The 26,144-nt window shown below is 36.5% G+C and overlaps 1 protein-coding gene across 2 annotated transcripts in view; it reads right to left on the minus strand.

Annotated features, from left to right (window-relative positions):
* Positions 1-898: 898 nt before the first annotated feature.
* The window catches only part of SI (sucrase-isomaltase), a 53,291-nt gene continuing 28,045 nt past the window's right edge, over positions 899-26,144 (minus strand). For both annotated transcript variants that reach the window (XM_038183707.2, XM_027464533.3), the window contains exons 23-48: positions 23,821-23,870; positions 22,667-22,837; positions 21,562-21,711; positions 19,746-19,955; positions 18,695-18,849; positions 18,069-18,237; positions 17,139-17,235; positions 16,918-17,030; positions 16,694-16,819; positions 16,085-16,213; positions 15,863-15,970; positions 15,524-15,586; positions 15,147-15,281; positions 14,877-14,961; positions 13,750-13,888; positions 9,838-9,971; positions 9,342-9,376; positions 9,134-9,250; positions 7,602-7,750; positions 6,415-6,499; positions 6,255-6,311; positions 5,237-5,361; positions 4,847-4,935; positions 3,798-3,847; positions 2,923-3,093; positions 899-1,603 (exon numbers count right to left, since the gene is read on the minus strand). In XM_038183707.2, coding sequence (XP_038039635.2) covers positions 1,541-1,603; positions 2,923-3,093; positions 3,798-3,847; positions 4,847-4,935; positions 5,237-5,361; positions 6,255-6,311; positions 6,415-6,499; positions 7,602-7,750; positions 9,134-9,250; positions 9,342-9,376; positions 9,838-9,971; positions 13,750-13,888; positions 14,877-14,961; positions 15,147-15,281; positions 15,524-15,586; positions 15,863-15,970; positions 16,085-16,213; positions 16,694-16,819; positions 16,918-17,030; positions 17,139-17,235; positions 18,069-18,237; positions 18,695-18,849; positions 19,746-19,955; positions 21,562-21,711; positions 22,667-22,837; positions 23,821-23,870 — 2,975 coding nt within the window. In that variant the 3' untranslated portion in view covers positions 899-1,540. The remainder of the gene's footprint in view (positions 1,604-2,922; positions 3,094-3,797; positions 3,848-4,846; positions 4,936-5,236; positions 5,362-6,254; positions 6,312-6,414; positions 6,500-7,601; positions 7,751-9,133; positions 9,251-9,341; positions 9,377-9,837; positions 9,972-13,749; positions 13,889-14,876; positions 14,962-15,146; positions 15,282-15,523; positions 15,587-15,862; positions 15,971-16,084; positions 16,214-16,693; positions 16,820-16,917; positions 17,031-17,138; positions 17,236-18,068; positions 18,238-18,694; positions 18,850-19,745; positions 19,956-21,561; positions 21,712-22,666; positions 22,838-23,820; positions 23,871-26,144) is intronic.

The raw sequence follows: 26,144 nt of genomic DNA on the forward strand, positions 1-26,144 counted from the left end.
CTGTACAAACTGCAAGAGAGAATGCTCATTGCCTCAGGAAATGGGAAGAGACACAGTGGGGAGGACCTCACTGAGGCAGCCAACACCTGTTGAAAGCTGTGATTTCTAAGTCTGAATAAGTTCCTGATGAACTATTATCTTGGGGATTCAGTAAAAGCCTTTCCCCCGGCCAAAATAAAAGTTGTTCAGCTAACATGCTGTGCTCTGACAAGCCCTCACAACGCCAAGAAAACTGAATGATGAATTTCCCCAAATAAACATGGTAATACCACAAATGATGAAAATAAGTTCTTGGAAGCTTTTGTCTGTGCCTAATATTTCCCACATCAGTTGGGTAGGCCCCAAGTGGTAGCACATAACCTGACAGGGGATGGGTCAAAGGCTTAGTAACCTGCACCTCTCTTTTCTGAAGCAATTTCCTTGTGTTTGCTTGTTTATGCAGTTGGTCATCACTAGCTCAAGATTGTACTTTGTTCCTTTGGACAAAAATATTCATCAAAATGGTAAATTCATTCTTAAATGATCTAAATGATCTATTCATCTGTTCTATTACCTGTTTCCCCTTCATTTCCAAATTCCTTACTTTACAGGCAAATTTCAGCAAATTCAGTCCTATTAGTACACCAATCTTCCTATGAGATGTTAGCTACTTGGCTGTTCTACTACAAACCTTTAAAGCAGAGAAGCAGCCTTTAAATGATTTTTAAGCACAGTCAGTAGAGATGACTACTACTTCTGACAGCATTTTTTTCCCATCAAATTTAATTGTAAACATGCTTTACCAATCTGTTTAGTTTGTATGCTGCACTCTTGGGATACAGAAAGTCGTTAACATGAATTGCTATTATAGTAAACATACGACATTTCCTTCAGTGAAATAAAAACTCAGAGACCAATATTTATTAGTTAACCTTGAAACTTCAAGTTTATTTTTTGCAACTTCAGCACTGGGGAACACAAAGTTCTGGCTGAAGTCATACAAAATATTTTGCATGACTTCTGCAAATACCTTAATATTTTATAGTTGAACAAGTTGCAACACTGCTTCATGCTAAAAGTATAATCTAAGAACATTAATTTATCTGCATTTAAATACTTCTCAATAATAGTGATTTACAATGGCAGAGTTAAAATTAAGATGATAGAAGTTAAATATGGGAAGAATTATGGCCCCAAATTCATGCAGGTAATACCAACTGCATCTTGGTTTGCAAAATTTACCAAACATGAAGTCAGCCAGAAATTCTGCTTAAAGAAAACAGAATTTTATATTCAGATTTCAGTTTTTAAATATGACACAAGTGCCATAGTATTTAAAACATAAGTTTTGCATTAGATGGAGAGCTTGTAGTTAGCCTTCAACAATACTAAACCATGTCTTTTTTATACACATGATACCTTGATATGAACTGAATGTAAGTTGTATGTTTTTACAGAATAAAGTATTTTTAGGTTACAAAGTAGCAGTATGAACATTTCAAGCCTGTTTTAAAACAAAGAAAAAATTCAGCAATATGGCCAATGTTATTTGGAAGGAATTTTAACTCCATTGCACTGTGTAGGTTTGGCCTAATTGAAGTCGAAGATCTGTGATTCTCAGGACCTGTGGAAAAACAAAAATGGTAACTATACATTGAGGGTACAATTTTGCATTGTTTTGTTTTGTGTTGTTTGTTTGTTTGCTTTCTGATTTAACAGAGTGTAGTAGATTTTTTATATATATAAATAATAATTAAAAAATATTCTTTCTTTTGTGTTTGTATCACTGGTTAGTTTAGACAGCAGAGGCTTTCTATTTCTGATCAAGAAGCTATCATCCCTTCATTCAGAAGAACTTTTAGTGCTGAGGAATATATACATAAATGGATATAAGTTTATAAATAAAATGCAGCAAAACTTAGAACAAACTAGAATTCAGCTGTGCATATCAATTTCTTTTTCTTCCACCCAAAATTAATAATAATAATAATAATAAAAAAAAAAAGAAACAGAATGAAATATGTCCATTCTGTTTTACGATCTTACTTTCTTCTTCTAATCTTCTTTTTAATTCATCTGTTTCGTTATATACAAAAGTTAAATACTTTTGGCTTTCCACTGAAAGACAGAAAGTACTGAGACTTAACTCAGTACTGAATTTCTAAGAAAGGGTGGTAAGATGCCAATAGCAAAATAAATTAGACAGTCTCCCTCTACCAGAAAATTGGCAAGACTGGGTGCCTCAGTAGTTCAGTTTGCATTTGAAAGATGCTCCATTGGAATGCTGTCCTGAGTGGTGATACAATTCTACACATTTGTCTCAGTTGGCTTTAGCAGTGCTTGACATATGTAATATGTCAAAAAATGCTCTGGACAGACATGACCCGTGCAGATGGAAAGCCTGGCTCTCTGAAGTTGGTGAGAAGCTTAGCCGATAACTTCAGAGGCATGGAATTGGACTTGTACACATAATGGCCCTGTGCTGCCTTGCCTACAGCTCAAATCTAACTTGTCAGAAGAAGAAATGGCGTTAGAAAACAGACGTAGGAAATGAAAAAGTTGTCAGACAAAACCGACAACAATAGGGTCACATAGAGACTACAGAAACATTTGCTGCTTTTCCTTCCTTCAAATCGCAAGCTGTGAGTAAGCTATTAGGAAGAGTAGAAACCAGCACAAAACAAAACCCAACATTTCTTCACAGTCAGGAGCAGCGTGGTTTCCTCTACAGTAATTTCTGTGCTTAAAAGTTCTACCGCACCTCCTGCACAATATTTACTCTCTATTAAACAGTACTTTCTAAAAGTGACTGTCAGTTAATGGTTATATGTCCTGCTGAACTATCCTTTAAATATGGTATTGGATCCGAGAGCTGAATCCCCAAAGGCTTAAGAAGACATATTCAGCTGTGAAGGTGGCATTATGCCAAAAACAGCGTCTCACCTGGGTGGTGCTGTCGTAGTTCACCTTGTGACTTGACGGAATTGTCCCACCGTTCTGCAATACATCCACGTGCCCAACAGTTGTGCTCAAGCCAAGCACTTTAATTTCAGTAAACATTAAGTTGTTTGGATCATTGTAACCATGATGCACAACTGTGATATCTAAAACATTCTGAAAGGAAAAGGAATGAAATAGGATGCAATCATTACATGGGTAAAAGTCTACTTGAGCCTTTCAATCGCTTTCTTCACTTCTCATGCATTTTAAAGAAAATATGTCTGTATATTTTTATTTATTTTCCAAATGCAAAGGCTTCAGTTTTCTTCACATTGTTAGTCTATCTAGATCCTGGAATCTGCTGCGTCTTTAATTGCTGCATGGACAGACCCTCCCTGCTATCACTGGGACAGCAGTTATGCCTCATATCCCAGCTGCTGTGAGGCCTGATACAGGATTAAACCCAGTGCCCTGTGAGAAACCATCTCCAGTTACAGGATGTGCACCAACATCCGTCCTGCAGCTTTCAGTCTGGGCCAACTCCTTAAAATGAATGTGCACCTCTGTGGAATACCCCCACTGAAATAAACTAGGTTACTCTGATGTATACCAGTACAAAGAATGACAAACAAGTTTGTTCTTCTAGTGTGCACTCATATATGCTGCTAAGATCTCAAAGAAGTTTTTAAAGCAACATTTAGAGACCCACAACAGTCTTCACCCTACTGAATAACAATTACTCTGTCATCCAGAATCAGTCTGAAAGAGGAATATCTAAACTTTGGAAAGGGACAGACTAAAATACGAATAGTTAAAAATATGACGATGATCACTTCAAGTGATTATTCAGAAACTGAATGTTAGCTAGCATTACCTACCTGCTTAGCAGTAAATGATGTTAGCAGATATGCACCGTCTTCATATGCATCTGTTAGAAAGAAAGGATACAATCACATGTGTTTGCTGTTTAGCTGTTCAGTTAAAATATTATAAAACATTCAATTGAAGAAGTGTGTATGTATGTGTATGTACACATGATTATCGTATATGTTGGTGCTTCTTTGAACTCACTGTTGTATATTTTACCAGTTTACCATTGAAGGTACTGCCTTTCTGCTCTACAGCAAACTTACCTACACATCACTGTGTAACATAACAGTTTTCTGCATTATTTGTCATAATCTCAGATAATGGCTTATTGTTATTACAAGGGTAATAGGCTCTGCATAGGAAGGATAAACAGCATGCAAATATCTCGTCTGAAGGCAATTTAGATTTACTAATGCTGAGGAAATTAGTGAAAGTTTCCCACATTTCCTATGGTTATGGCTCCCATAGGTTTGAGGACAAGTCTTTGTTATATTTGCTCCCTTAGGTCCAGGACACCCTTTCTTTGATACCAAAGATTAATTCTACAAATTGTAGCATTCTGTGGTCTCAATCAGTAGAAATCACTTTGTTAATCTGGAGCTTTAACTTTTGTCTCTGAAGGCATGCTCAGGTAAGGGCATGCTCCAGAATTGGGCTTGCTTTGGCCAGTAGTCTGGCATATGCTCAAACACCCCCTACTACACTGAGGACTTCTAAGGCAGAAGCAACCACAAAAGCCTTTTTTCCAAAGTGATGGCTAAGGGTTGCAATTTCTTATAGGTTCATGTTTCCACTTGGACAACAACGTTATTATTAGAACTGCAGACAAAAAGTGGTTAGCTAGCTGCTGAGCATTATTTGCTGCTCATGGACTGCTGTAATTTGTTTCATCTCTTTCCAATTCTTTTCATTGGTTTTTGTTTCTCTGTTTTAATTTGGGCTTTGAATAGTTCCAAAGATGGAGGCTCCACAGCCTCTCTTGGCAGCCTGTTGCAGTGTTCTACCACCCTCACAGCTGGAAAGGTTTTTTAGGATGGTAAGAAAACATTATACGTACCTATGCGAACACCATCATCCCAATAAAGCTGTCCTTCTGCCAACTGAGACTCATTCAAAGCAACAGTAAGTCCCATTGGGTTTTTCCGGCTGTGAAAAACAGAATATGTTTTCCTTAATATCCTCAGCTAATTACATTTTGTCTCTCTCAAGTGTTAGAACTTGTTCTAGAAATACTGTCAGCCATTTGCCTGGTCTCTGATACTCACTTTCTTGGCCCCACAGTATTATATTTAAAGGAGACCGTTAAGAGGAAACTGAAGAAAAAAAGCATCCACAAATCTCAGGTGCTATTATAAATGTATTCTTTAAAGACTGGTAATAATATGATATTATTAATTAATGTGATAATTACAACTAAATTTTAATATTCCAGTTATTCTTATTGTACCTGTAAAAAGTTGTATTAGCAGGTTGTTGCCACGCGAGGATGTAACCGCCTCGAATATGAAGATTGATATGGTCCAAAGGTGCCGGTAGAGTTACTGATTTTCCCCTAACACCAATATTTGTATCCTATTTATGAAAACAAACAAACAAACAAACAAACAAACAAAATGTCTTCTGTTGAATCGATCTCCCTCTACAGTTATTTTAGAATGAAATAATGACAATTTATTTATTTATTTATTTTGCTAGGCAGATTCCTTAAGAATTTTTTCTTAAAATCCTGATGTTAACACAGGAGTAACTACATTATGCTCTACATTTCTCTCTCTACATAAGAGAAACCATAAAGCTATGTATCTAAAAAAGTGTTTACCAACCTCAGGGGAGAACAGCTGAATCAAAGTGACCATTCAGGTGAAATACAAACGTGTGGTTAATGAAGTGATTTTTAATGCCTACTCCTTCTTACTAGTCTTTTCTTACCTTCCATGAAAGGCCAGTGCAGCTAACCCTGTTTGTTTTTCTCCATTCCAGCATTCTTATGCTATATTTGGCTGAGATAGTGTTAATTTTCTTCATAGAAGCTTGCGTGGTGCTAAATGTCAAATTTATGATGGAAATTGTGTTGAAAACACACTGGTGTTTTAGTGGTTGCTGAGCAGTGCTTATACAGAGTCACAGACTTTTCTGCTTCTCATGCTGCACTGCCAGTTTGTAGGCTGTGGAGGGGACACAGCCAAGACAGCTGACACAGACTGACCAAAGGGATATTCCATAGTCATGTTTTGCAATAAAAGGTGGGGGGAAAGAAGGAGACAGGAGTACATAGTTCAAGTATTTATTACAATAAAAGGAACTAAGGATCTTTATAAGAAATCAGCCAAGAAGTTGTTATAATGCCAAGAAATGATAATAAACATAAGTTTGTAAAAAGGAGATAGTGGTTTCACACCTCAGCACACCCTGCTACTATCTGAACAGCATTACAAGGAATACATACAATTTTGAAAATTACTTACTGTGTAGTAATCATACCAGATGGCATCAGGTATGTAAGCATCCACTGTTACAGCATTCTGGAATTAAAGACACGTATTTTAGGGAAGTTAAAGCAAACAGGGAATTTTTAGCTAAAGTAACATTAATACTTTCATATAACTTGGGTGCTTAAGCACATACCGGTTGCATTACAGGGCTGATGAGAATTGCAGGTCCCCAAAGGAATTGTTCGTATATATCCCATGTTGTTCTGTCTGTCACAAACCTGCAAGTTAACAGAATTTTGATTAAACATTGAATGCTGAACTTTTCCAAAATGTTCTTTTAAGACGTTTTCATCGGTAATTCAACCTACTGTTCCTAGTATCTGCTATTTCCTCATCTGTATTTATTCTAGTATTAATAACTGAGACAGGCAACTAAAATGTATCTTTTATTTATCTGTTTCCTTTTAAATAGATCAATTATTGTTTGCCAAGAATTCATAAAGATCCTAATGTGAAAATCATTGCAGGAATGCAGGCTATTACTTAGTTTTCTTTTTTTGCCATTCTTTGACAAATTGAGTTTGGGGATATTTAGACCACAAAACTCAAAAGATCAGTTTTGCTTTGGAGATATCAGCAATACTAAGATTAGGTAGTGGTCAGATTGTGAATCACTTTCTAATTTGTGTCACTTTTTTCTTGGGCAGGTGGTTGAAAAAAATCAAGACAATACATGTAAACAGCTCTATGATCTCTAGCCAAGACAAGTGTACATATACTAGAGCACATCTTATAATAAAAGGATAAAAATAAACTTTGTCCTTCCAGGGACAAAGAAGGCTTTGTACAACTAATAACTTATCTTTTTTATTATTTATTTTTTTTTAATCAATTCTATCAGTCTGGCCAGTAATAAACAAACAAATATATAAATAAAAGATGATTTTCCCTGCAAAATTCTGTCATGACTTGTGGCAGAATTATCTCCCTCTTCTTTGCTTAAAGTTTTTGCAACATCTGCTTTTTAATTCTACATATGTCTAGCATCCAATGGAACATCATTGTTGATTATCCCTAAAGAGGCTACAGGTGAGCTTTAAAATATATACATTAACTCTAGCTAAGCAAATTTTCAGTTTAGCTAAGCAAATTTTCAGTTTTGCATAGCATAAAACAGAGAAATGAGAACTGTTGTTCTCTGTGAAAGTAAAACTTGATATTGAAAGCTCATATTCTCGATTTCATGCTTTTTTTTTTTTTCTTTTTTTTTTTTTTTTTCAGAAAATTGCTCTAAATAATCAAAAAAATCATTAGGAGGATCCTAACTCCAGAATTCTTAGATGAAATTCTTGACAAGGAGAGCAAAGAAGTCACACTTACTCATGGAGTACGGGACGGATCACAGTGCTGCCATGGGCATGGGCGTCATACATTAATGTATAAAAATAGGGTAAGAGAGTGTATCTTATATTCAGCACTTTCCTGGAAATGTTCTCAAATGTTGCATTCCAGGAAACAGGATCTTGCCTCTAGAAGAGAAGAGACAGTTGCTATTCAAACTGGCTTACTGTGTTTAGAACAGCTATGGAGAAAAGTAATGCTGATGTTTACAAGAGAGTTCACATTTAGCATCTTTCATTTTATGTTTTTCTCATGACTTCATAAAATCTAACAGTAGCAGTGGTAGTAGTAGTAATTACCAAATAGGCATCAAAATCTGCCTGGCAAGACAGACCTGTGAAAGTTTCAGTAGGCCCTTGCAAATTCCTCTGCCTCCAAACTAGAGCACCTCCATTTTATTTATACTTCAGTTAAGGCGTAAGTGACAGTAAAAACAGTAGGTATGGCTGTCATCCCTAAGAGGGGAACTAGAAAGAAGGAAGATGAGAAAAACCTGCGGAGAATACTGTAAAACATACTTCTTGCAAGTTGTCCTGAAGGTGTTACGCATCCTGGAGTACATAATTTATTATCCCTCTCTTCTGCAGGGCAGCACTCAGGACTTGGAAAAAGAGACCAAAGCACTAATGACTGATGTCAGGGAGCACTTCCAATCTTTACTAAATGTATTGAACAATACCTTGGCAAATTGGCTAAGACTGCAAGCAACATGATAACCCTGCATCTGCATTTTTAAAGGCTTTCAAAGTCCTATCGAAAGGTGTGCCATGGCAAGATAAGCGCATAGTTTTTGAAAAGGAGACTCGGATTCATTAGACATGTGCCACACAAATAGCACTACTCGGCTAGACTTGAAGCTCTAATTGGAATCTACGTGCTGTTTCAATTTTTATTTTTCCACTTATCTAGTTTTACAGCTTTCTACAATATAGTCCTTGGCCAGCACAGACCTACATTTAAGCAATTATTTTCCTTTATTCCTAAAGGAAATACAATATCTGATGGTGGCAAATGTGTAAAGTACATAAATTCCTGACTCTTATTCCAGAGTCATATTACACTGTTTCATTTCCTCATTTCTTGTAACAATTATGGACAACTATGGCTTCAAACTCCGATGTCAGTTTTGCACCTTTAACAGCATTTGCCATAAAAGCACTGTACTTTATTGTAGTGACTTTAAATCAAAACGGCCTACAGGGAAAAATAGGTAGGAGTTGGATTCAGTCAAATCAAATATAGTATATGCTTCCTTCAAGTGGTCTAAATCCCAGAGCAGCCCCTTTTCAGGCATAATACCTCCCATGCAAGGAGGGAGGATTACAACAGAGCTAGCATACAAAGACTTTTTTTTTTTTTGGATGAAGAGTGAGACATGTTCTTTTCATGTCCATTTTGCTTGGAATGTACTTCTTTTTCACACTGTCTGGCTTGTGTGATGCCCCAGCTGTTCTCTACATTTGCATTGCAAAGGTCTATCCATTAACAACCATTAAAAATCTAAAACTCACTCTTGTTCCTTTCTCATTGTGATTCCTCGAATATGGGTAAAATGCACCCAGCTGCATCCAGCGAAGACACAACTCATACTGTGAGTCATTAAAGAAGCCACAGATATCAGCTCCTGTCTGAAAGTTGACAAACAATCCAGTTGGAATATTATAAATTCTTGTACAGTGTCAAGATAATTAATTAAAATATAATAACTGATTAACTTACATAAGATATTCCAAAGAGACTGAACTCCATCATACCTGAAAGGAGAAATAATTCATTGTTACCAGCTGTTTTTCTTCCCCCTTTCATATGCTAATGGTTGTGCTAGATAATATATATTATAGTGCTGAATGAGAAAAAAAAAAAAAAGTTTCAAAATTTCTCTAATTTCTCATGTTTTCCTTCTACAGAAAGAAGAAAGAGTTGGGAGATGATTTGTCAGAAACAAAGATATGTTGCACAGCAGCACCAGCAGATGATGAGAACTGATGTGACAGAACACAAGGTGGGAAGGTGGCCGGTCCCAGGAGAATAAAGGAGCTCCCAACAACCAAGGGAGAAATAAAGAAGAAGTCACAAAGGAATTGACCATGGATTCTGGTTGTTGAACAAAGAGTGTATTCCTGTTAAAACCAATAAATTCTAAATGCAGGTAAGTCAAGGAAAAGGAATTAATGCACAGAATATACTGATTAGAGACCTTCTTTCTTCTACATACCAATAATCGATTTAGCCAGCTGATCCCAAGCTGCCTTGTTATCGCCCAGCCAATGTCCAGCCCATTTTCCACTGCTGGGATATGTTGAGCGGGTGATGACAATCCCGCGCTCCTTTGTGGCATTCTGCAAAGCGCTGACATTGAAAACAGATGAAGAAATAAATTACATGAGAACTTATTATATAAGATCCTCTTTGAAAATAAATATAACATCTTATACTTTCCTAACAAAGGGCGGAATTTTTGTTGTACAGATTATTATGGATCTATACAGTCCAAATGTGCTTTTGATGCTAGTGCACAGTGATTTGCACAGAAGCAGAAAGTCAAAATTAAGTGCCAGCAAACCTGTGGAAAACAAGGAGGTGCTAAAATGCAGACTTCTAGTTGAGGGAAATTACTCTGTGGGAAACCACGAACGTAGTCCAACTTGCACATTTTATAGGGCTACGCGATGTGGTATATGGCACATCATTCCTTTATTGTAGAAAACTTGCAGAACCAGCTGAAAATAATCTGAAGAAAACTAAAACCAAGAAGATAAAAAGGGGTCTAGAATACTAGATCTGTCAACATAACTCCAGTTGCCAGAAAGATACCGGAGCAAAAAGCAAGCCATGGACCCGTGATCACAACAGAAACACCAACACAGTAAGAAATTGATGTGAAGTGACTGACAGTAGAAGCCAGAGACTGCTCCTGGCAAGATGGTGTAGATGAGCCATGTGGAGGGAGAAACCAAATGTACCCTTCAAGATTCCCAACTCATGGCCTTGCTGTGCATCACCAGCACCTAAAGCCTTTGGGGTAAGGAGTTAAAGGGAAACAGCAAGCACCAGTTTAGGACTGTCATGGGCTATTCACGGGCTCTGTCACAGAACCCAGATGGCTTCATTCATTGCTACTGGAAGGGGAGACAGTGGCTTGCTGGACAGGAGCTCCCAAGGCCACCAAGTTGTGGCTCTAAAAGAGCAGGATGGAAAAATAATTCACCAGCTAGGTCCATTCTGCAAATAAGATAAAGAAAAATGATTCATTTTCTTAAATAAAGCCTTGGCAATTGCCACAAAATACCTCCAAAGGTAACCAAACAGGCTTTATTACAAAAAGTTGTGGAGCAGAGAGGAATTTATGTTTCATAATTGTCCCGCAGAGGACACTTAGACCTTACCACTGCTGGTCTATGCTGTGTGCCTAGTGTGGATGCATAACTGCGTTGGTTTCTTCGAAGAATCCCTTTGCAGGCATGCACTCATACTGTGAATCATTACAGTAGAAAACTGAACTGCAGTACTAGTTAGAAAGCTGCACTGATTGAATTGCACTGCTCTCCAATGATAGCTCCACAATAATTGCCTAAACAGCTGCTTCCATAAGGCACTATTTATTTATTTTTTGACAGGATTTGCAGCTTTAGTGATGCTATAATTACAACAAAAATACACAAGTCACTTAAATTGCCATAGTAATTAAACTAGACTAATGTGCTGTAATTATTTCTTCCAAGACAAACAGTAAGTTTTCTAGTACCTTTTCTTTCTTTGTAATGTATTACCAAACATTTTCAGCCTCTGCTTCGTTTACCTTCCTTCAACAATCTTTGGAAGGTCCTGCTAAAATTCTAAATCCAAAGAAGGTGTACGTTGCCCACAGAACTGCCCAGGGCCTGAGTGTTTTCCTGACCAGGGGTGCCAGCTCTCTGCTTCAGGACTGAGCCAAAGCCGGATTCTTGAAAAGCAATTCCTCGTGTCATCAAGCCCTCTAAACATTTACCTCAAAATGGTTCCTAGATTTACTCTTAAAAGTTCTGGCTATTGCATCTGTGCAAAAGCCTTGTTACAAAAGAATAACCTTGAGCCGATACAAAGAAGGTTCCTCTTTCTAATTCATACAGAACAGAAATTGTATCAAATTGGGAAAAAAAAAAAAAAAATATCGCTGCTTACTTTTCCATTACACTGGCTTTTTTTTTTTTTCTTTTTTTTTTTCTTCCATATTGTGGCTTTTGCATGCAAACAATCTTCTTGTTTGGATGGCTTAGTCTTAGAATAAGTTATTACTACACATCTTCTGTATCACAATGACTCCTTTAGTAAGGAGTATTAGAGAGAGATCTAATTAGAGAGATCTCTTAGTTGTCATCACTCTCTCATTTTTATTTTTTTTTTTAAACAACAGTTTTCTGTTTGTTTCAACTGTGAGAATATCTGTATAGGCTGTGTAATTTATCGTACTCATTTCTGTTACAGTACCTCTCAACAGAGAAGAAAATATTTCACTACATTTCAGTTCACACCTGATGTGCAGGAATGACAGCAATATTGCTCCCAGTGTTAAATTATTGCCTATTTACAATATCCAAATTGCATGTGAATTGGCTGACAGCAGAGGTATCAGTTTCCTTCCTGTCCTGCCAGCAGGCTCATGTGTTGCTTGACCGACAGCACTGCCAAGCATGCTGCCGGCAGTAGCATCCACCCAGTCAAAAATCAAGTAGCCTTGGTATTTTCTTGTCTAATGGCAACATCAAAGTTACCAAGGACTTTAAGATTATTAAGACCTATAACAAAAAACTGTGCCTTGCTTACTCATTGAATTGGAAACGAAACAGCACAAATATACTATCATTAGATCAGACGTTATCTAAAGTCAGCTGGGATCCTATTCACTAAGGAACAGGTAATGACATCTGCCTTGGAAGTGAAAAAATAAATTCCTAAAAGGAAAGCTTTATGAACAGAATGTGTGTTTTAAATGTCACTGTTTTCTCTTTTCACCCATACTCAAGTATTTTTGAGTACCCAAGATTACTGAGCCCTTCTTAAATTAATGTTCTTAAAAAACTATATTCATTTTTCCTCACTACATGTATAAGGCTAAAACGGTATCAATGCTAGAAATAAAAGAGGCTATCCTAGCACTAGCTAGAAACAAAAGGTGTTTTATATTTTAATTGCAGTAATTAGGTGAGACTGTCATTGAGTAATTACTGTTAACAACAGCTGATCCAAATGTTCAGACCTGTTCTCTGTTCTGCCTTGTAACAGAATAGCAGAGCTATGCCTTTTGATTGACTGCTCCCATTTACAATGCTGAGCATCGCCCCAGGATGGCCTTGCACACTGACTCTTAATAGAAACCTCTGCTGAAAAGTCAACATGTTATGTGTGAACACACTGGGACAGGGCAACGATTGGTGGCGAGTTATTACATCCCAATTAAACTGTACGAGAAATAGCACCGTGACCAACTTATTTCATAATACAGGTCAGTAGTTGGGCTTGCACAATGTATAATGTGTATGGATGAAACCCTTAGAACTGCTATACAAAGACTTGCTCTGCAGCTAGGTGAAGAGTAGCTTTCTTTAATATCAGACTTGGGTAAACTGCCGTTAAAAGGTACCTTGAAAATTGCATCTGCTCAGGGTCAGTGAAATAAAGGCTTTGCCTGTCCTGAGACAGTGAGTGATGCAGCTGCTGGTGTTGACATGCTTCAGCTAGTTCTTTCCTGCTTGGCTCCAGCAGCAGAATGCCTTTATTGCACTGCAACAGCGGAAGCACAGCTTCAGCTCAGACCTGCACACACCCACCGTGCCTTCTCCTGCACGTCCTTGCTCAGGTTCCTACCACCTTGCTTGTACCATGGGTGAGATCACAGCGCGAGCTGAGCAGGAACGTGACTAAAATACTGCCAGCAGCAAAACCTGGAGCATTGGTGAACACCAATGAACGCTCTGAACACCAAACTCCACTTTGAACAGAATGAAAGAATCAACACTACTGGATGAAAAGGAAGACTTCGCCACCATCTTAAAGGGACTCAGGCAGGTTTGGGCCAATAGTTATGGACACCAACCGTTCTTGGCAACACATTTTGGAGATAGCAAGAAACTATGCAAATCTCACTTACTCGAGGGTAGGTTTTGTTTGTGACCATCCGTAAAGACTGTGGACATCATAGTGTCTAACCGGGGTACCATCCGGAAGACGCTGCTCACCTTCCATGCACGGAGTTTTGACAATTAAACCATCTGACCGGTATCCCAAATCTAGTGACAAGGGAAGAAGAAAGACATTTTGTTTTCTTTTTAATGAGAAATATTCTATATCAAATGTTGTTATTTTTTGTTAATTTTCGTGATGTCTTTTGTGTTCACTCTCTTTTGGGCATCTATACTGTCATCTGTGACTTCTTATGAAAGAACGTTTCCATCTTTATCAAATGGGATAGCTCCAATAGTCCTGTTCAGGCATCTGGGTTTCTAAGTGTTTTGATAGCTCTGTTATAGATGCTCTTTCTGGAGCAGCTCAAAGAATAAACTCAGTATAACCTAATTCAGCAGATATTGCAAATCTTTGTAAACCCTGGCCTATCATCCATATAAACATAAATTGGGTTGGATAGTGAATGTGCTGGTTAAGGCCTATGCCTGAATATTAACTTCCTGATGATTCCTGAGAAACTATGTATATCTGAAGACCACAGTAAGCAACTCTAATAGCAGAATAGCAGAGCGATGAATGATGAATGTTAATATTTACTGAGTTGTACTGCCTTATACCAGCACTTAAGTAAAGCCAAGTTAAGAATGTCAATTATTTTTATGTATAGATAAATGCTAGCCAAGTGTTTCAGGTATTTTACGGTATAGAAAAATGCTAATGAGAGGAGACACAGGAATAGTTTTTGAATTTTCAGTTAATCGCGTTATTCATCAGAGAGAACTGCAGAAGAGAGACTACATTCTCTACCGTGTCTAAAACAAAGCACCTACATATAAAATAGGTATCAAAATCTATATGTAGTCACATAACTACAAATAACTTTAGTTTTTAGAAGTGCCATTACTGCTCATTCTAAAAAATATATTATTTGTGTGCTTATATTCCTGGAAAAGAAGGGACACTTTCAGTTAGGAGTTTAGTTGTGGTTTAATATACCTAAATATAGGAATTCATGCCACGTGTACCAATATGTAAGAAATTTCATAGTAGTGAGAATGACCTAACGCTATTTTATAGACTAATCAGACTTACGAGGAATGTATGGTGGGTAATTAAGGAGGTCATCTCTACAGCCTTCAAGGGCGCCATTATAAAAAGTTGCCGGTTCATTCATGTCCTAAAAATATAGAGCAAAACCTGATTGTATTTTCTTCAATCTAACAAGATACACTAAATTCTAAATTACAAACAAGCTGTATTGTAGATGCCCTTGAGAACCCTTGCAGCTGCAGTCTCAGTCTGCAGCTCCACACGTGCTTGACACACATTCACACCAAAAATCAGACACATTTCTACACTTACAATCCACAGGCCATCAAACTTAACACTTTGTGAGTTGTTACGGGGATTGTCGTAGAACTCCAGGATTTCTCTCTTCCACCACTCCACTGTGGAATTGCGTAAGAAGTCTGGGAAAGCTGCATGTGCTCCATAGAGCTGTAAAAATAGGAAAATAGAAAAGATAGAGCACTGGAAGCATCCCATTGATAAAATGCTGGAATTTTCTAAAACAAAAAATAATTACTTGTTTTCTGATTTTACTTTGTTAGGAAGGCTGGCCATTTTCTGCATCTTATTTCTGACATGAGATTTTATCAACTAGGTTGCTGCTATTTTTCTTAAATAATGTGCTTCTCCCTCTATATTTGAGACAATAGCCATACTGTACCAATATTTACCCGTATTTGAGTTTGCTCAGGAAGTGACTCATTGACTGTAACGTTGGGAAGAAACGGCCAGACCTATAGGACAAAGAACATTTTGAAATAATTAAACAATGCTGAATATAACTGAGCACCAGCAACAGAAAGATATAACAATTCTTACCTGCTACTATAAATGACAGCATAAACTCAAGACAATTCAGTTTCCAGTATTTATTCAATGTATCATTTACATTCAGGCATGAACATAATGTTAGCAGACTGTGCCTATGAATAGCACTGAAGTCTAAGCTGACATGATGCTCACTTGGATATGGCATACCTCTATGGTCATATATTTCCTAGGAATAGTACCTTGGAATATATAATGTCATTGGTATTTGGCCACTTGATGAAGACATCGTCTTCCACACCTCTCGAGAACGTAGGATAATCAGTTTCATTTCCAGAGATAGTTGGATCCTAAAATGAAATGTAACAAACTTTTGCTTTATGCTGAAAAAGTAAGTTTAGAAATGCTGTTATATATATTCGTAATTCTGCAATGACGAATTTAAAAAAGTATGCCAAACTGACCAGGATAATGATGAATCTCATTCCTTCTGCTTTTATTTTGTTAATTAGAGCTGGTAATCCCTGAAAGCGTGCGCCAAGAGTGAAATCCAGTTGCCGTTCCATATGGTCAATATCTACATATTGGACATCCTGCAATTCACAAAAGCAATGAAGAAAAAAATCATTTTCTTTTTATTTTTTTTTTTTTTTCCCCTCAAATACATATTTATAGAACATCTGCTAAGTAACAATCAATTTAAACTATTGCAACAAAGTAATGCCAGACACAGGTACAGACTAGGAGACAAGTGGCTGGAGAGCAGCTCAGCAGAAAGGGATCTGTGGGTGCTTCTTTATTATGAATGATTAAAAGATAATATAAAGCAGCCTAAAAACCACATTTAACATGACCATTTAACAAAACCACATTTAACATTCTACATTTAGCATGCAGAGATATGCAGCTATGGCATAAAATAGAGTTTGCTCCTCTCTACCATAGTAGTGGAGTGGTTTTTATTTTGTTTTGTTTTTTGTTTGTTTGTTTTGTGTGTGTTTAAAGGGTCTTAACTGATATTCTGAAGCCAGAAGTTCAGACATGAACTTAAATGTTAAGTGCTACCAGCGTACATAGGGAATGTTAGCTGCCTTCATTTCCTCCACCAGCTGGGAAATTTCACTGTCATTCCTGTATCCATAGCGGCACAACTGGAATCCCAAGGACCAGTAGGGTGGCATCACTGGTCGTCCAATCAGCTAGAAATAAGAAAGAGTATTTGTAGTGAATAGGTGAAAACCAACCAACCAAACAGTCCGGTAAAAAGTACTAGTTTGTAATAGGGTAAGAATCCTACTTCAGTGTACTCCTGAACAACAAGTTCTGGTGTTGGGCCCAAAACCATGTAAAAGTCAAGGATTCCTCCAATGGTGCGGTATGTCAGGGCAGGGGTTGGCTGGAATGTCACATCTAGAAATGGGGAAAGTGAAATGAAAAAAGGATGCCTGGATTAGCAGCTATTGCAAACCACTGAACATAAAAATAAAACACATCGAGAAAATAAAATGATTTTCTTACCCATTGCATTGCTGTTAAGCAAGAGAACTCCATGGGCATTGCCGTCTTCTTCAAGAGCCATGTAAAATGGCTGATAACCATAGGAATTCAACTTATACTGCAAACGAAATAAAATAATTTCTAAAGTGGAAGCATCATAAGCAATGACCCGTTTACATCTATTTAAAAAGTATTAGTAAAGGATGAGACACACAACTTCCAAATCTAAAACAAAAAGCTTCAGAAGTATACACTTATAACCTACACACCTACAAAACACACCTACAGAAAAACAATTTCAGTTTGACAACTGGAGTCTGTCTTGTTCACAGTGACCTAGCATGAAGGAAAGCAAAGGTACTACTGCCTTTAAAACTCACTAATAAGAAAGAGCTTTCCCAGGACAAAATTTTCTCTTTTTTCCAGCAGTAGCAGACATCTATCTGTATGATCAGGAGATTATGTTGTTTTTCAATATATTTCAATATATTGAAATCTGAACTAGAAGTTATAGGTGTAATAAACTGCCACTATTTCACTGGTCATTCCCTGAAAATTGCCAACATTGTGTTATCTTGTAGGAAATAGCACTCATATATGCACCGACATAAGATTTCTGATTTACCCCTCTAAGCACTAATTGAACCCCAAAACTTCCTCATACATTTCCATCTTTCAGAATAATTTGTTAGGAAGCATAATAAAGGAGCACTGGGCTGTGACTTAAAAGCCATATTCATCTGACTTAGAGCCTGAGCTCCACACATTTGGTTTTGCTGGTCACAAAGCAAAAATAGGCTTAGAGAAGACCATTGCCATTGAAACACTGTCCAAATTATAAGTCTCAATAAATACATTCATAGCAAATAAGTGTGTCCAGTACCAGCAGACATTCACTGGACTTCAAAGTACTGTTGAACATTTCTGCAGATTAGGTTCATTTCTACTTACAGTAGGAGCCTGGTCTCTTGTGAACATTCCCCAGGTGTGCCAGCTCATGTTGCGTCGAAACATGGTGTGCTCGGTTTCTCCAAATCCATATATATATTGGGATGCCAAGCGGGTAGAAATCTGAATGAACATGTCGCTGAATGTGAAGGTAGGCAGCTGTGAATCCCAGCTAAAGCAGAAAGAAAATAAAAATAAGAATATTTAAAAATATATAAATATAAAGAAATATAAATTTAAAGACTATAGCAGTCTTTAGTGACATGTTTCACTGGAAGACATTTCTTTTAGGCTGAAAAATAATTTCTTATGTTCTGCACTTCCTCATGTGACATAGGACTGAGCAAATATCAGACTACAGTGACAGGGGGAAAAACTGTAACTGTGAGAAAATAGATATTGCTCACAGTGCGTTCTCCATCCTTTCCCTGGTGAGTGCTCTCATACAATGCAATGGTGAAGCCATCTCTGATAGAGCTGCACCTGGCATTTAGCAGACAGTGCCATTTTATGGGAAGGATAAAAAAAAAAAAACTCGTCTTGAGGTATTTAAAAATATGAAGAAAATGGTTTGGGATGAAAAAAGCTAGCAAAAATAAATGAAATAAAATAGATTGAATATGGCTTACATGACTGTCCCTGTGCTTTTGCGCCGAACCTGTATACCAAATGGTTTTCTCTGAACTGATACTTCATAGAGTAGATTCTCGTTTGTATTCACTGGGGAGCTTGGGAGATTTAATGGTACAGGAACCTCATATCGTGCATTCTGGTAATCATAAATCTAGAAAGAAAAAAATGAAAATTAATTCATTTCAACGAGTTGTTTGAAATCTTACCTATAGTATAGGAATTGAGAATTAGTTAAAATTAAAACAGTAAATTATTGAATACTTTTGCCAAGCTGAGTATTTTCTTTCAACATATATTTTTGCTCCAATTCTGTCACAGTATTTGTGAAACAAACAAACAAACAAACAAAAAAAAAAAAAAAAAAAAAAACACGCTTAAGGATTGAAATGCAGATCATTAATGTCTGGTTAATTATTTAAATCTGTTAATTCAAAGTATATATCTATATTTGAAATTTTATTGATATTTTACATGTTTTAAATATTTTAAATATAGACATATGTGTGTGGTAAATACCTTTCTGATTAATCTTTTAGTAATTTTTTAGACAACTCAGAAAAAGAGATTCTTTTTTAAGTTTTCTTTATTCTGTAAGCTCACACAGCTTACTTCTTGATGTCTTATATTTTGTGCATCACATCATCACGTTTATTTCAGTCTTATTAAATGCAAAGTAGCAAATGATAGTCTAAACAGTAGGGCATTAAAAAAATTAGAACACAGGTGGAAGAATTAATGCAAAAGTAAATATTAAAATCACAATTATGCTTACAGCATAATTTACCTGTATACTAAAATAATGTCTTTAGTTCCAGAGTTTCTGTCTGACATTAGAGATATACACTGACATTATAACTTTGATTCATATAACTTCATTGTAAATTCTAGCACAGACTTATAGGACAAAAACAAACAAACAAGCAAACAAACAAACAAAAAAACAGCATGGCCTGGTCTACAAAACCTTAACATTTATGTAATTTATGTAAACAGAACTATTTTGAACAATGGGACATTACAAACCACAAAACTCTTGCCTGAAATTACCTTAAATTGCAGCATGTGGTTGCTATGATATTTAACCTCCAAGCGCAGCGTACCAATTGGTTCAGTGTACTTGTCATTAGCTCTGGCATTGGTGCTGTTTAAGGTCAGGTTAGCTACCAAACCTGATGAGGAGTATTCTACTCCATCAACAGAGTAAGCGTTGTCAGAGTTGTAATAGCAGGATGGACTATCTGGGTTTGATGGTGATTGCTGCAAATGACAATAGGTTGCAGGTTAGTGAGTGATGCTGGCCTATTGTATTTTATACTATCAGCATGAGATCCAAAGCTACCATTTTTATCAGGTAGCTGTCAAATGTAGAAATTTAGGGAAAAATTAATACAACTACTAAACAATAAAGAAGCCTGTACAAATAATTCAATCAGGAAATTGAGCCCATGCACAATGAAGATGGATTTAAATTCCCTGTATCTGTGATCTTCTGCTGAATCCTGAAACATGGCTGAGTCTTGGCCTACTGAAATTCTCAGAAGTTCCTCCCTCCTAATCCCGTTGTCCTCTAGTCTCCATCAGCCTTCAAGAGGATGTGCCAAAGCCACATTAGATATTCAGGCAACAGCAGACCAGGCCTTTCCATTGGATTGCATATATCTTTAGTCATATAAATTATCCCTAAAATATCCACTGAGAATTACATCCTATGTGTCAAAGATCTCCTGATAGTAAGGTCAAAATTACTTTCAGTTTCCTGCTATAATTCAACAGAAACACTCAGACTAGGTATTCTGAGATTGGATAAACTGACGTAGGTTAATGCATTAGACTTCCACCTCTGCATACTTGTCATTAATCTTGTCTAGTTGTTCTAATGAAGCTATGCCTGCTCCTCACATCTGAGCTGCTAATGAATATTTATTCATCTGTCATTATCAAAATCAAAGCACCTTTCAACTTGAGCAAGTGTTTAAAACGTACACAGTCCATAACACAATCAGAGTTTGATTTCACATGAAAATATATTTCCAAATATTAAAAATTGCAAAAAGAATCTTCCTAAGAATGCCACAGATTCAGGGAACTTCACCTAATTCAGCTGTTCCTGTTTCAGGAACAGCTAACAGATAATTTTGTCTTCATAGGTAGTAGATATGTCCAGGCTATAGAATTTAGATTTATAGGAGCAAGGAGTAATTCAGCTGGAGATACTCTTTAAAGATCAACCCCACCAGGGCAGAGAGCTCCTGCGTGTTTGTAGTCATAAGATATCCATCAATGAAACTGTGTAATAAAGAATTGTATGTCAGTCATTATGGGTTGGATACATAAGTATCAACAGAGATATGAACAATTTAGTTTGCATATGAGTTATAATATCCAGGGGACTCAGGGATTTTGTCTCAAACAATCTAAAGGATTTTTTATTATTATTATTTTATTTTATTTATTTATTTTTTGCTTAAAATGTGCTTCAGTGACTATGAAGGTGAGACAAAAGGGGTGAGTCTTGCAGGTGCCAGTGAAGCAGAAGAGGCAGTAGATAAAGATGCTCTATTCTGTTCTGTTTTGTTCTTCTTTTTTTCCAACTGTTATTATTTCTTACCATCTTGAAAAGAATACCATGTTTTACCTCAGTTACTGATACACTTAGAAAGAACTTACATTGTTGCTAACTACCTTAGTTTCAGTGAAGTAAATAAAATTCCTAGTACAGGTCAGTTGATGGCAGTGCCCCCATACTAATTATGTCTGACAAATCTGCCTGACTACTTTTTCCACTGTAACCACAATGGAGAGAAAGGTGTGATTCTGGAAATGTTTCTGTCACGACCATTTAAGAGAAATCATTTTTGCTTACCTCCCAGACACAGCCAAGTTGTTCACATTTTTCTTTTGTTGAATTCTGATTGGGATAACAATCAAACCTTTCATTGATACTTGCTTGTTGAGTCCATTTCAGTGTGTAGGATTTTCCCAGTTCAAGCTGAAGTCCTGTTATATGAACAACCTACAAATATTACAGAATAAATACTTATTAAAGCTTACATCAGATCAATCTTTCCTTCAGTTAGTAGAGAAACCATTCCTCAGCAACAATGCATTTTGCACATGGCATCTCACAAAAAACTGTCCCATGACGTTTGATATAATCTTACTTTTATAAATGTACACAGCTGAAATTCTTACAAATAACATCTGAAAATAAGAAGATAAACCTAAAAATAAATAAATAAATAAATAAATTGAAAATGGATCCAATCTCATGGTTTCTCTGGAAGCACACAGGAATAAAGACAAGGGCACAGCTCCCTCACCTTTTGAAATATGATTGCAAGAGGTCAGAAAAGGTTAAAATATTTTGATTTTGAGTCAGTTACTTAGATAACAGGTAACACAAGTGCATGTAATAATTAAAGAGTGTATACAATGCACTTTCAAAGCAGATTCAAATCAATGTCAGTGCAATCCTTAGTGCGCAAAAGCACTTCTATGAAAGCTCCCCACTACCAGCAGCATATTCACTTACTACATAAATGCACTGTGTTGCTGACTACCACTACTCATGCTGTGAAAAATGCTGTACAAATGGATACAGGAGGTTCAAAAAGGGCATTTTATTTTGTTCAAAAATAAATACATAAAAATCAATAAACTAATGCTCAATGGCAAGAAGGTAAGAATTTTCACCCTCCTTCAACGTCAAACCAAATCACAAAGGTATTCCTCTGACACATGAAATGTTGTTGTGGGAATAAGCGCACAACTAAACATCGTGTCATTTTGAGGGTCTGAGAGCAAAACTTAGATGCTCTTCCTATACAGCTTAGTTTAATGTAATTGCATATGCATTCAGGCATACAATGAATTCTGGTGAAACAGTATTAGTACGGAGGACTATCCTTTACAATGTATAAAATCCAACTGATGCACTTCCACTATAACATTTAACTGTTATAATTTACCTTATCTGAAGGATAGTAGGTGATATTATGTAAAGAAGGTTGCAGATCATTGTTCTGAGTGACCGTAAGTCCTGTTATTTCCTGGAGCACTCCCAGAATTTTGATTTCTTCAAACTTCAGGTTGTTTGGATCAACATAACCATTGTTTATGACATTCATTTGTAGAGTAGTCTGAAAAATAAGGTAGTCATCAGCCTATTATAAAAATAAATAAAAAATGGCCCAAGGTTCTCCTGACTTACCAGTTCATTTTCCTCATTAGCTCTTCACAGCATGGTATAAAGAAAGCCAATACTGTTTTCTTAACATATTAACTATTATCCTGCTTGTTGTTATCATCATACTTCTTTTTTCTTTGTTACAGGAAGAAACTGATGCTTTTGGCTACAAGACTTTCAAACTCCAAGAGTAACTAAAGTTTCTTACCTACAACTGATTCTATGATTCTATACGATTAAATATAATAGATATATAGGCATATATAAAGACATGGTTCTCACTTCTGTTCCTGTGCTTCTACCCTATGCGTTGTGCCTATGCATCTTCTCTCACTTGTTACCTTGTTGTTTAACCATGGTAAGGGAAAGAATACATTTCAGAGATATTATTATCATTATACAAAAGAATACTTTAGCATATTACTTGACATCCTGGTCATATGATATCTCTGGACTAAATGGAATAGAAAATTAATCATGAAGCAGATGGTGTAGGTTCAAACAGGATATAGGTCTTCTCCCTCTTTTAGAGACATTCAGCTACACTTTTTCAGTATCCCAGATTTATTTTTTTTTCCATTTCACAATTTTTTCAGAATCACAAACATATCCACCTCCTTCCTGGCACTGTTTTAACTGCCTGCGATGCTTTATAGTTCTCTCACTCAATAAACATTAGTGTTGAGTTTATGAAGTGAAGGGAATTAAGAGTTCTTTAGAAACTGAAGTTAATTAGGGGAAGAAAAGACAACTAAAAGACTTTCATCCCATTTAAATTACATTATTTTTGAAATGACTCCTCTGTGACTTTGTCAAACACTTTACTTCTCAGTAAATATTACAGGAGAATAAGGAGGGAGAAAAGAATGCCCTTTGACAATACTTTCTGATAATAATAACAGATGAAAATATAATAATTTAAAAGAGAATACTTACATCAGAAACGCTAAACTCATAGTAAATGTAGTTTTTATTGTCAAGTGTGCCTGTTAGGAAAGGAAATAAGTTACACTTGCAGTGCAGAAAAGAATGCATACGAACCAAGACTGTGTCACCAATCAATTACTAATTATCATAAAGCCATTCAGAAGACGCTCTGAACAAATCATGTACAAATTACTGTTGGTTTCACCTTGTTTTGAAGACCTTACACTTATTTTGTATTCTTTAAAAACCTGCATATAGCTCAGAATTGAAGACTCATTATCTTAACCATTGCTGTAGAGGATTCCCATTTCTAACAGAAAACAATAGAAACATTCACTATTTCTGTTCATTGTCCAAGTGGGAGTTTTTTTGCCCTTGAAAAAGTGTTTATCATCTTCAAAATCTCTATAGTATTTAGTATTTCCTCTCATCTTTCTATTTATATCACACAACTTTTTCCATGAGACCTCTTTTCTAGACTTGTAATTTTTCTTGCTGCTGTCTTATGGTATCCTATTTTTCTACATTTGCCCAGAAGAGTGAAATTTGTAGGCAGATTTTAGGCCACCAAAGCTACAAAGTGCTTGATTACTCACTGCAGATCTGCTATAACACCAGGAAATCGTACGCTGGCCAACAACTCTCTCTCCATAGGAATGAAGGAATGTAAACTATATATACATTAATATAACTATAGGATAAGTGTATGCCAAAGTAATATGACTTGCTATGCTTTCTCTGCACATTCTCATTTTGCAGGTAAAAACAAGTTAGCCAAGTGAAATGTTCACTACAAGTTCCATCCAACAGATTTCCATTTTGACCTTACTATCATCTCTTTGATGATGAGACAGTTCTCCTAAACTTCTTTGGATTAGGCCAGGAGATCTAATTTCCAAAATTTTCCAAAAACTTTTAATTAAATGTCTCTAAAATGTACGGATATTTTTTTTATTTTTTTTTTTTACATATGTATCTTCTTAAATGTAGATTTATGGTTCAAAGTGAATCCATCAAAATATACAAAGTAAGTATTTTGTGCAGAAAATGACTGCAATATTAATAATGTATGCCATTCCATAAAAGAGGAAACACCACACCACCAGGAAAAAATAAATAAATACAAAAATTGACCACAACAATCTGTTACTTTTTTCCATATGAGAAAATGTAAATGTGAGCAAATTGTAAAATGTTTCTCTGCAACCTGAAAGTTTTGGCCAGGAAATAGAATCACAAGATGTTTTATTGTTTTGTTTCTCAACAGAAGAGAGTACAATAACAGCTTCATTATTTTAGATCCTGACAAAGCAGTACATACGGCTGTCATATCAGCAGCCACCCAAGGCCTTCAATATTTACTGCTGCAATAATCAGCCAAATCACAGCTCTATTTCTTAAAAGCATCCCAAACTTTCACAAAAATCTAAAGAAAACTAGATGCTTCCAAGTTTTTTTTCTGAGATACAATTAGCACAGTTAAAATAATAGAAGGGAGTCCTAAAATTCCAATGCATGAAGTTTTTCTCATTCCAACAGATTTTCTAGGATTGCCATCACATTTACCTGTGGAGCACAAATAGGTTACTTTCTGGCATTTTCTGTAGCTTTCTTCCTAACAGACTGCAGAAAATGCTCCACCAGCACCTTCTTTTGCAGCATTAGTTTGCAGAAACCCTTCAAACTAGAGATTTCTGAGCTAAGATTTCTGATATACATGTCACAGTTGAAAATTTCTGACAGGTTGCTGTTACATGAGTGAATCTGAAGGTTCTGACAGAGGTGCTCTGGTCAATAGAGCCAAGCTGTTCCCTAGCCTTGCCCCCTCCAGCTGTCCATCCTGACCTTCTCCCAGGGTGGAACCTCACGGTGTCAGTTGAGGCAGGGGAAACAAAGCATAATCACATCTTCTCTCCTGCTGCTTTTGTTACAGTGACTGCCAGCACAGCACAAAGCATTTATGAATTTAGGAAAAGTGCATGCAGTTCTGAACCCCAACAGATGCTTGCTTTCATGCAAGTGGACTCAGAGCCTTGGGCTTCAGACGAGTGGAAAAACAGATTATTGTACCAAGGATAAAGGTAGCATTTAGTAAGTGAAGGATAAACCAGAAAAAAAAAAAAAAAAAAAAGGACCGCCAAAATACCTACAAGAAGGAAAAGTTTTGCTATCAGAAGACAGAGGCAAGACTGGACCAATGTACGTACCACCTACAGATGGACAGTAATCAGGCTAATTCACATGGGAAAATATCAAACTGCCTCTGTGAGCAACCATGTGCAGAACCGGGGCCTAATCTTTGGGAATACAAATTGAACATGACCAAAACATAT

The sequence above is a fragment of the Anas platyrhynchos genome, chromosome 9 (genome assembly GCF_047663525.1).
Source record: "Anas platyrhynchos isolate ZD024472 breed Pekin duck chromosome 9, IASCAAS_PekinDuck_T2T, whole genome shotgun sequence".
Taxonomy (NCBI): Eukaryota; Metazoa; Chordata; class Aves; order Anseriformes; family Anatidae; genus Anas; species Anas platyrhynchos.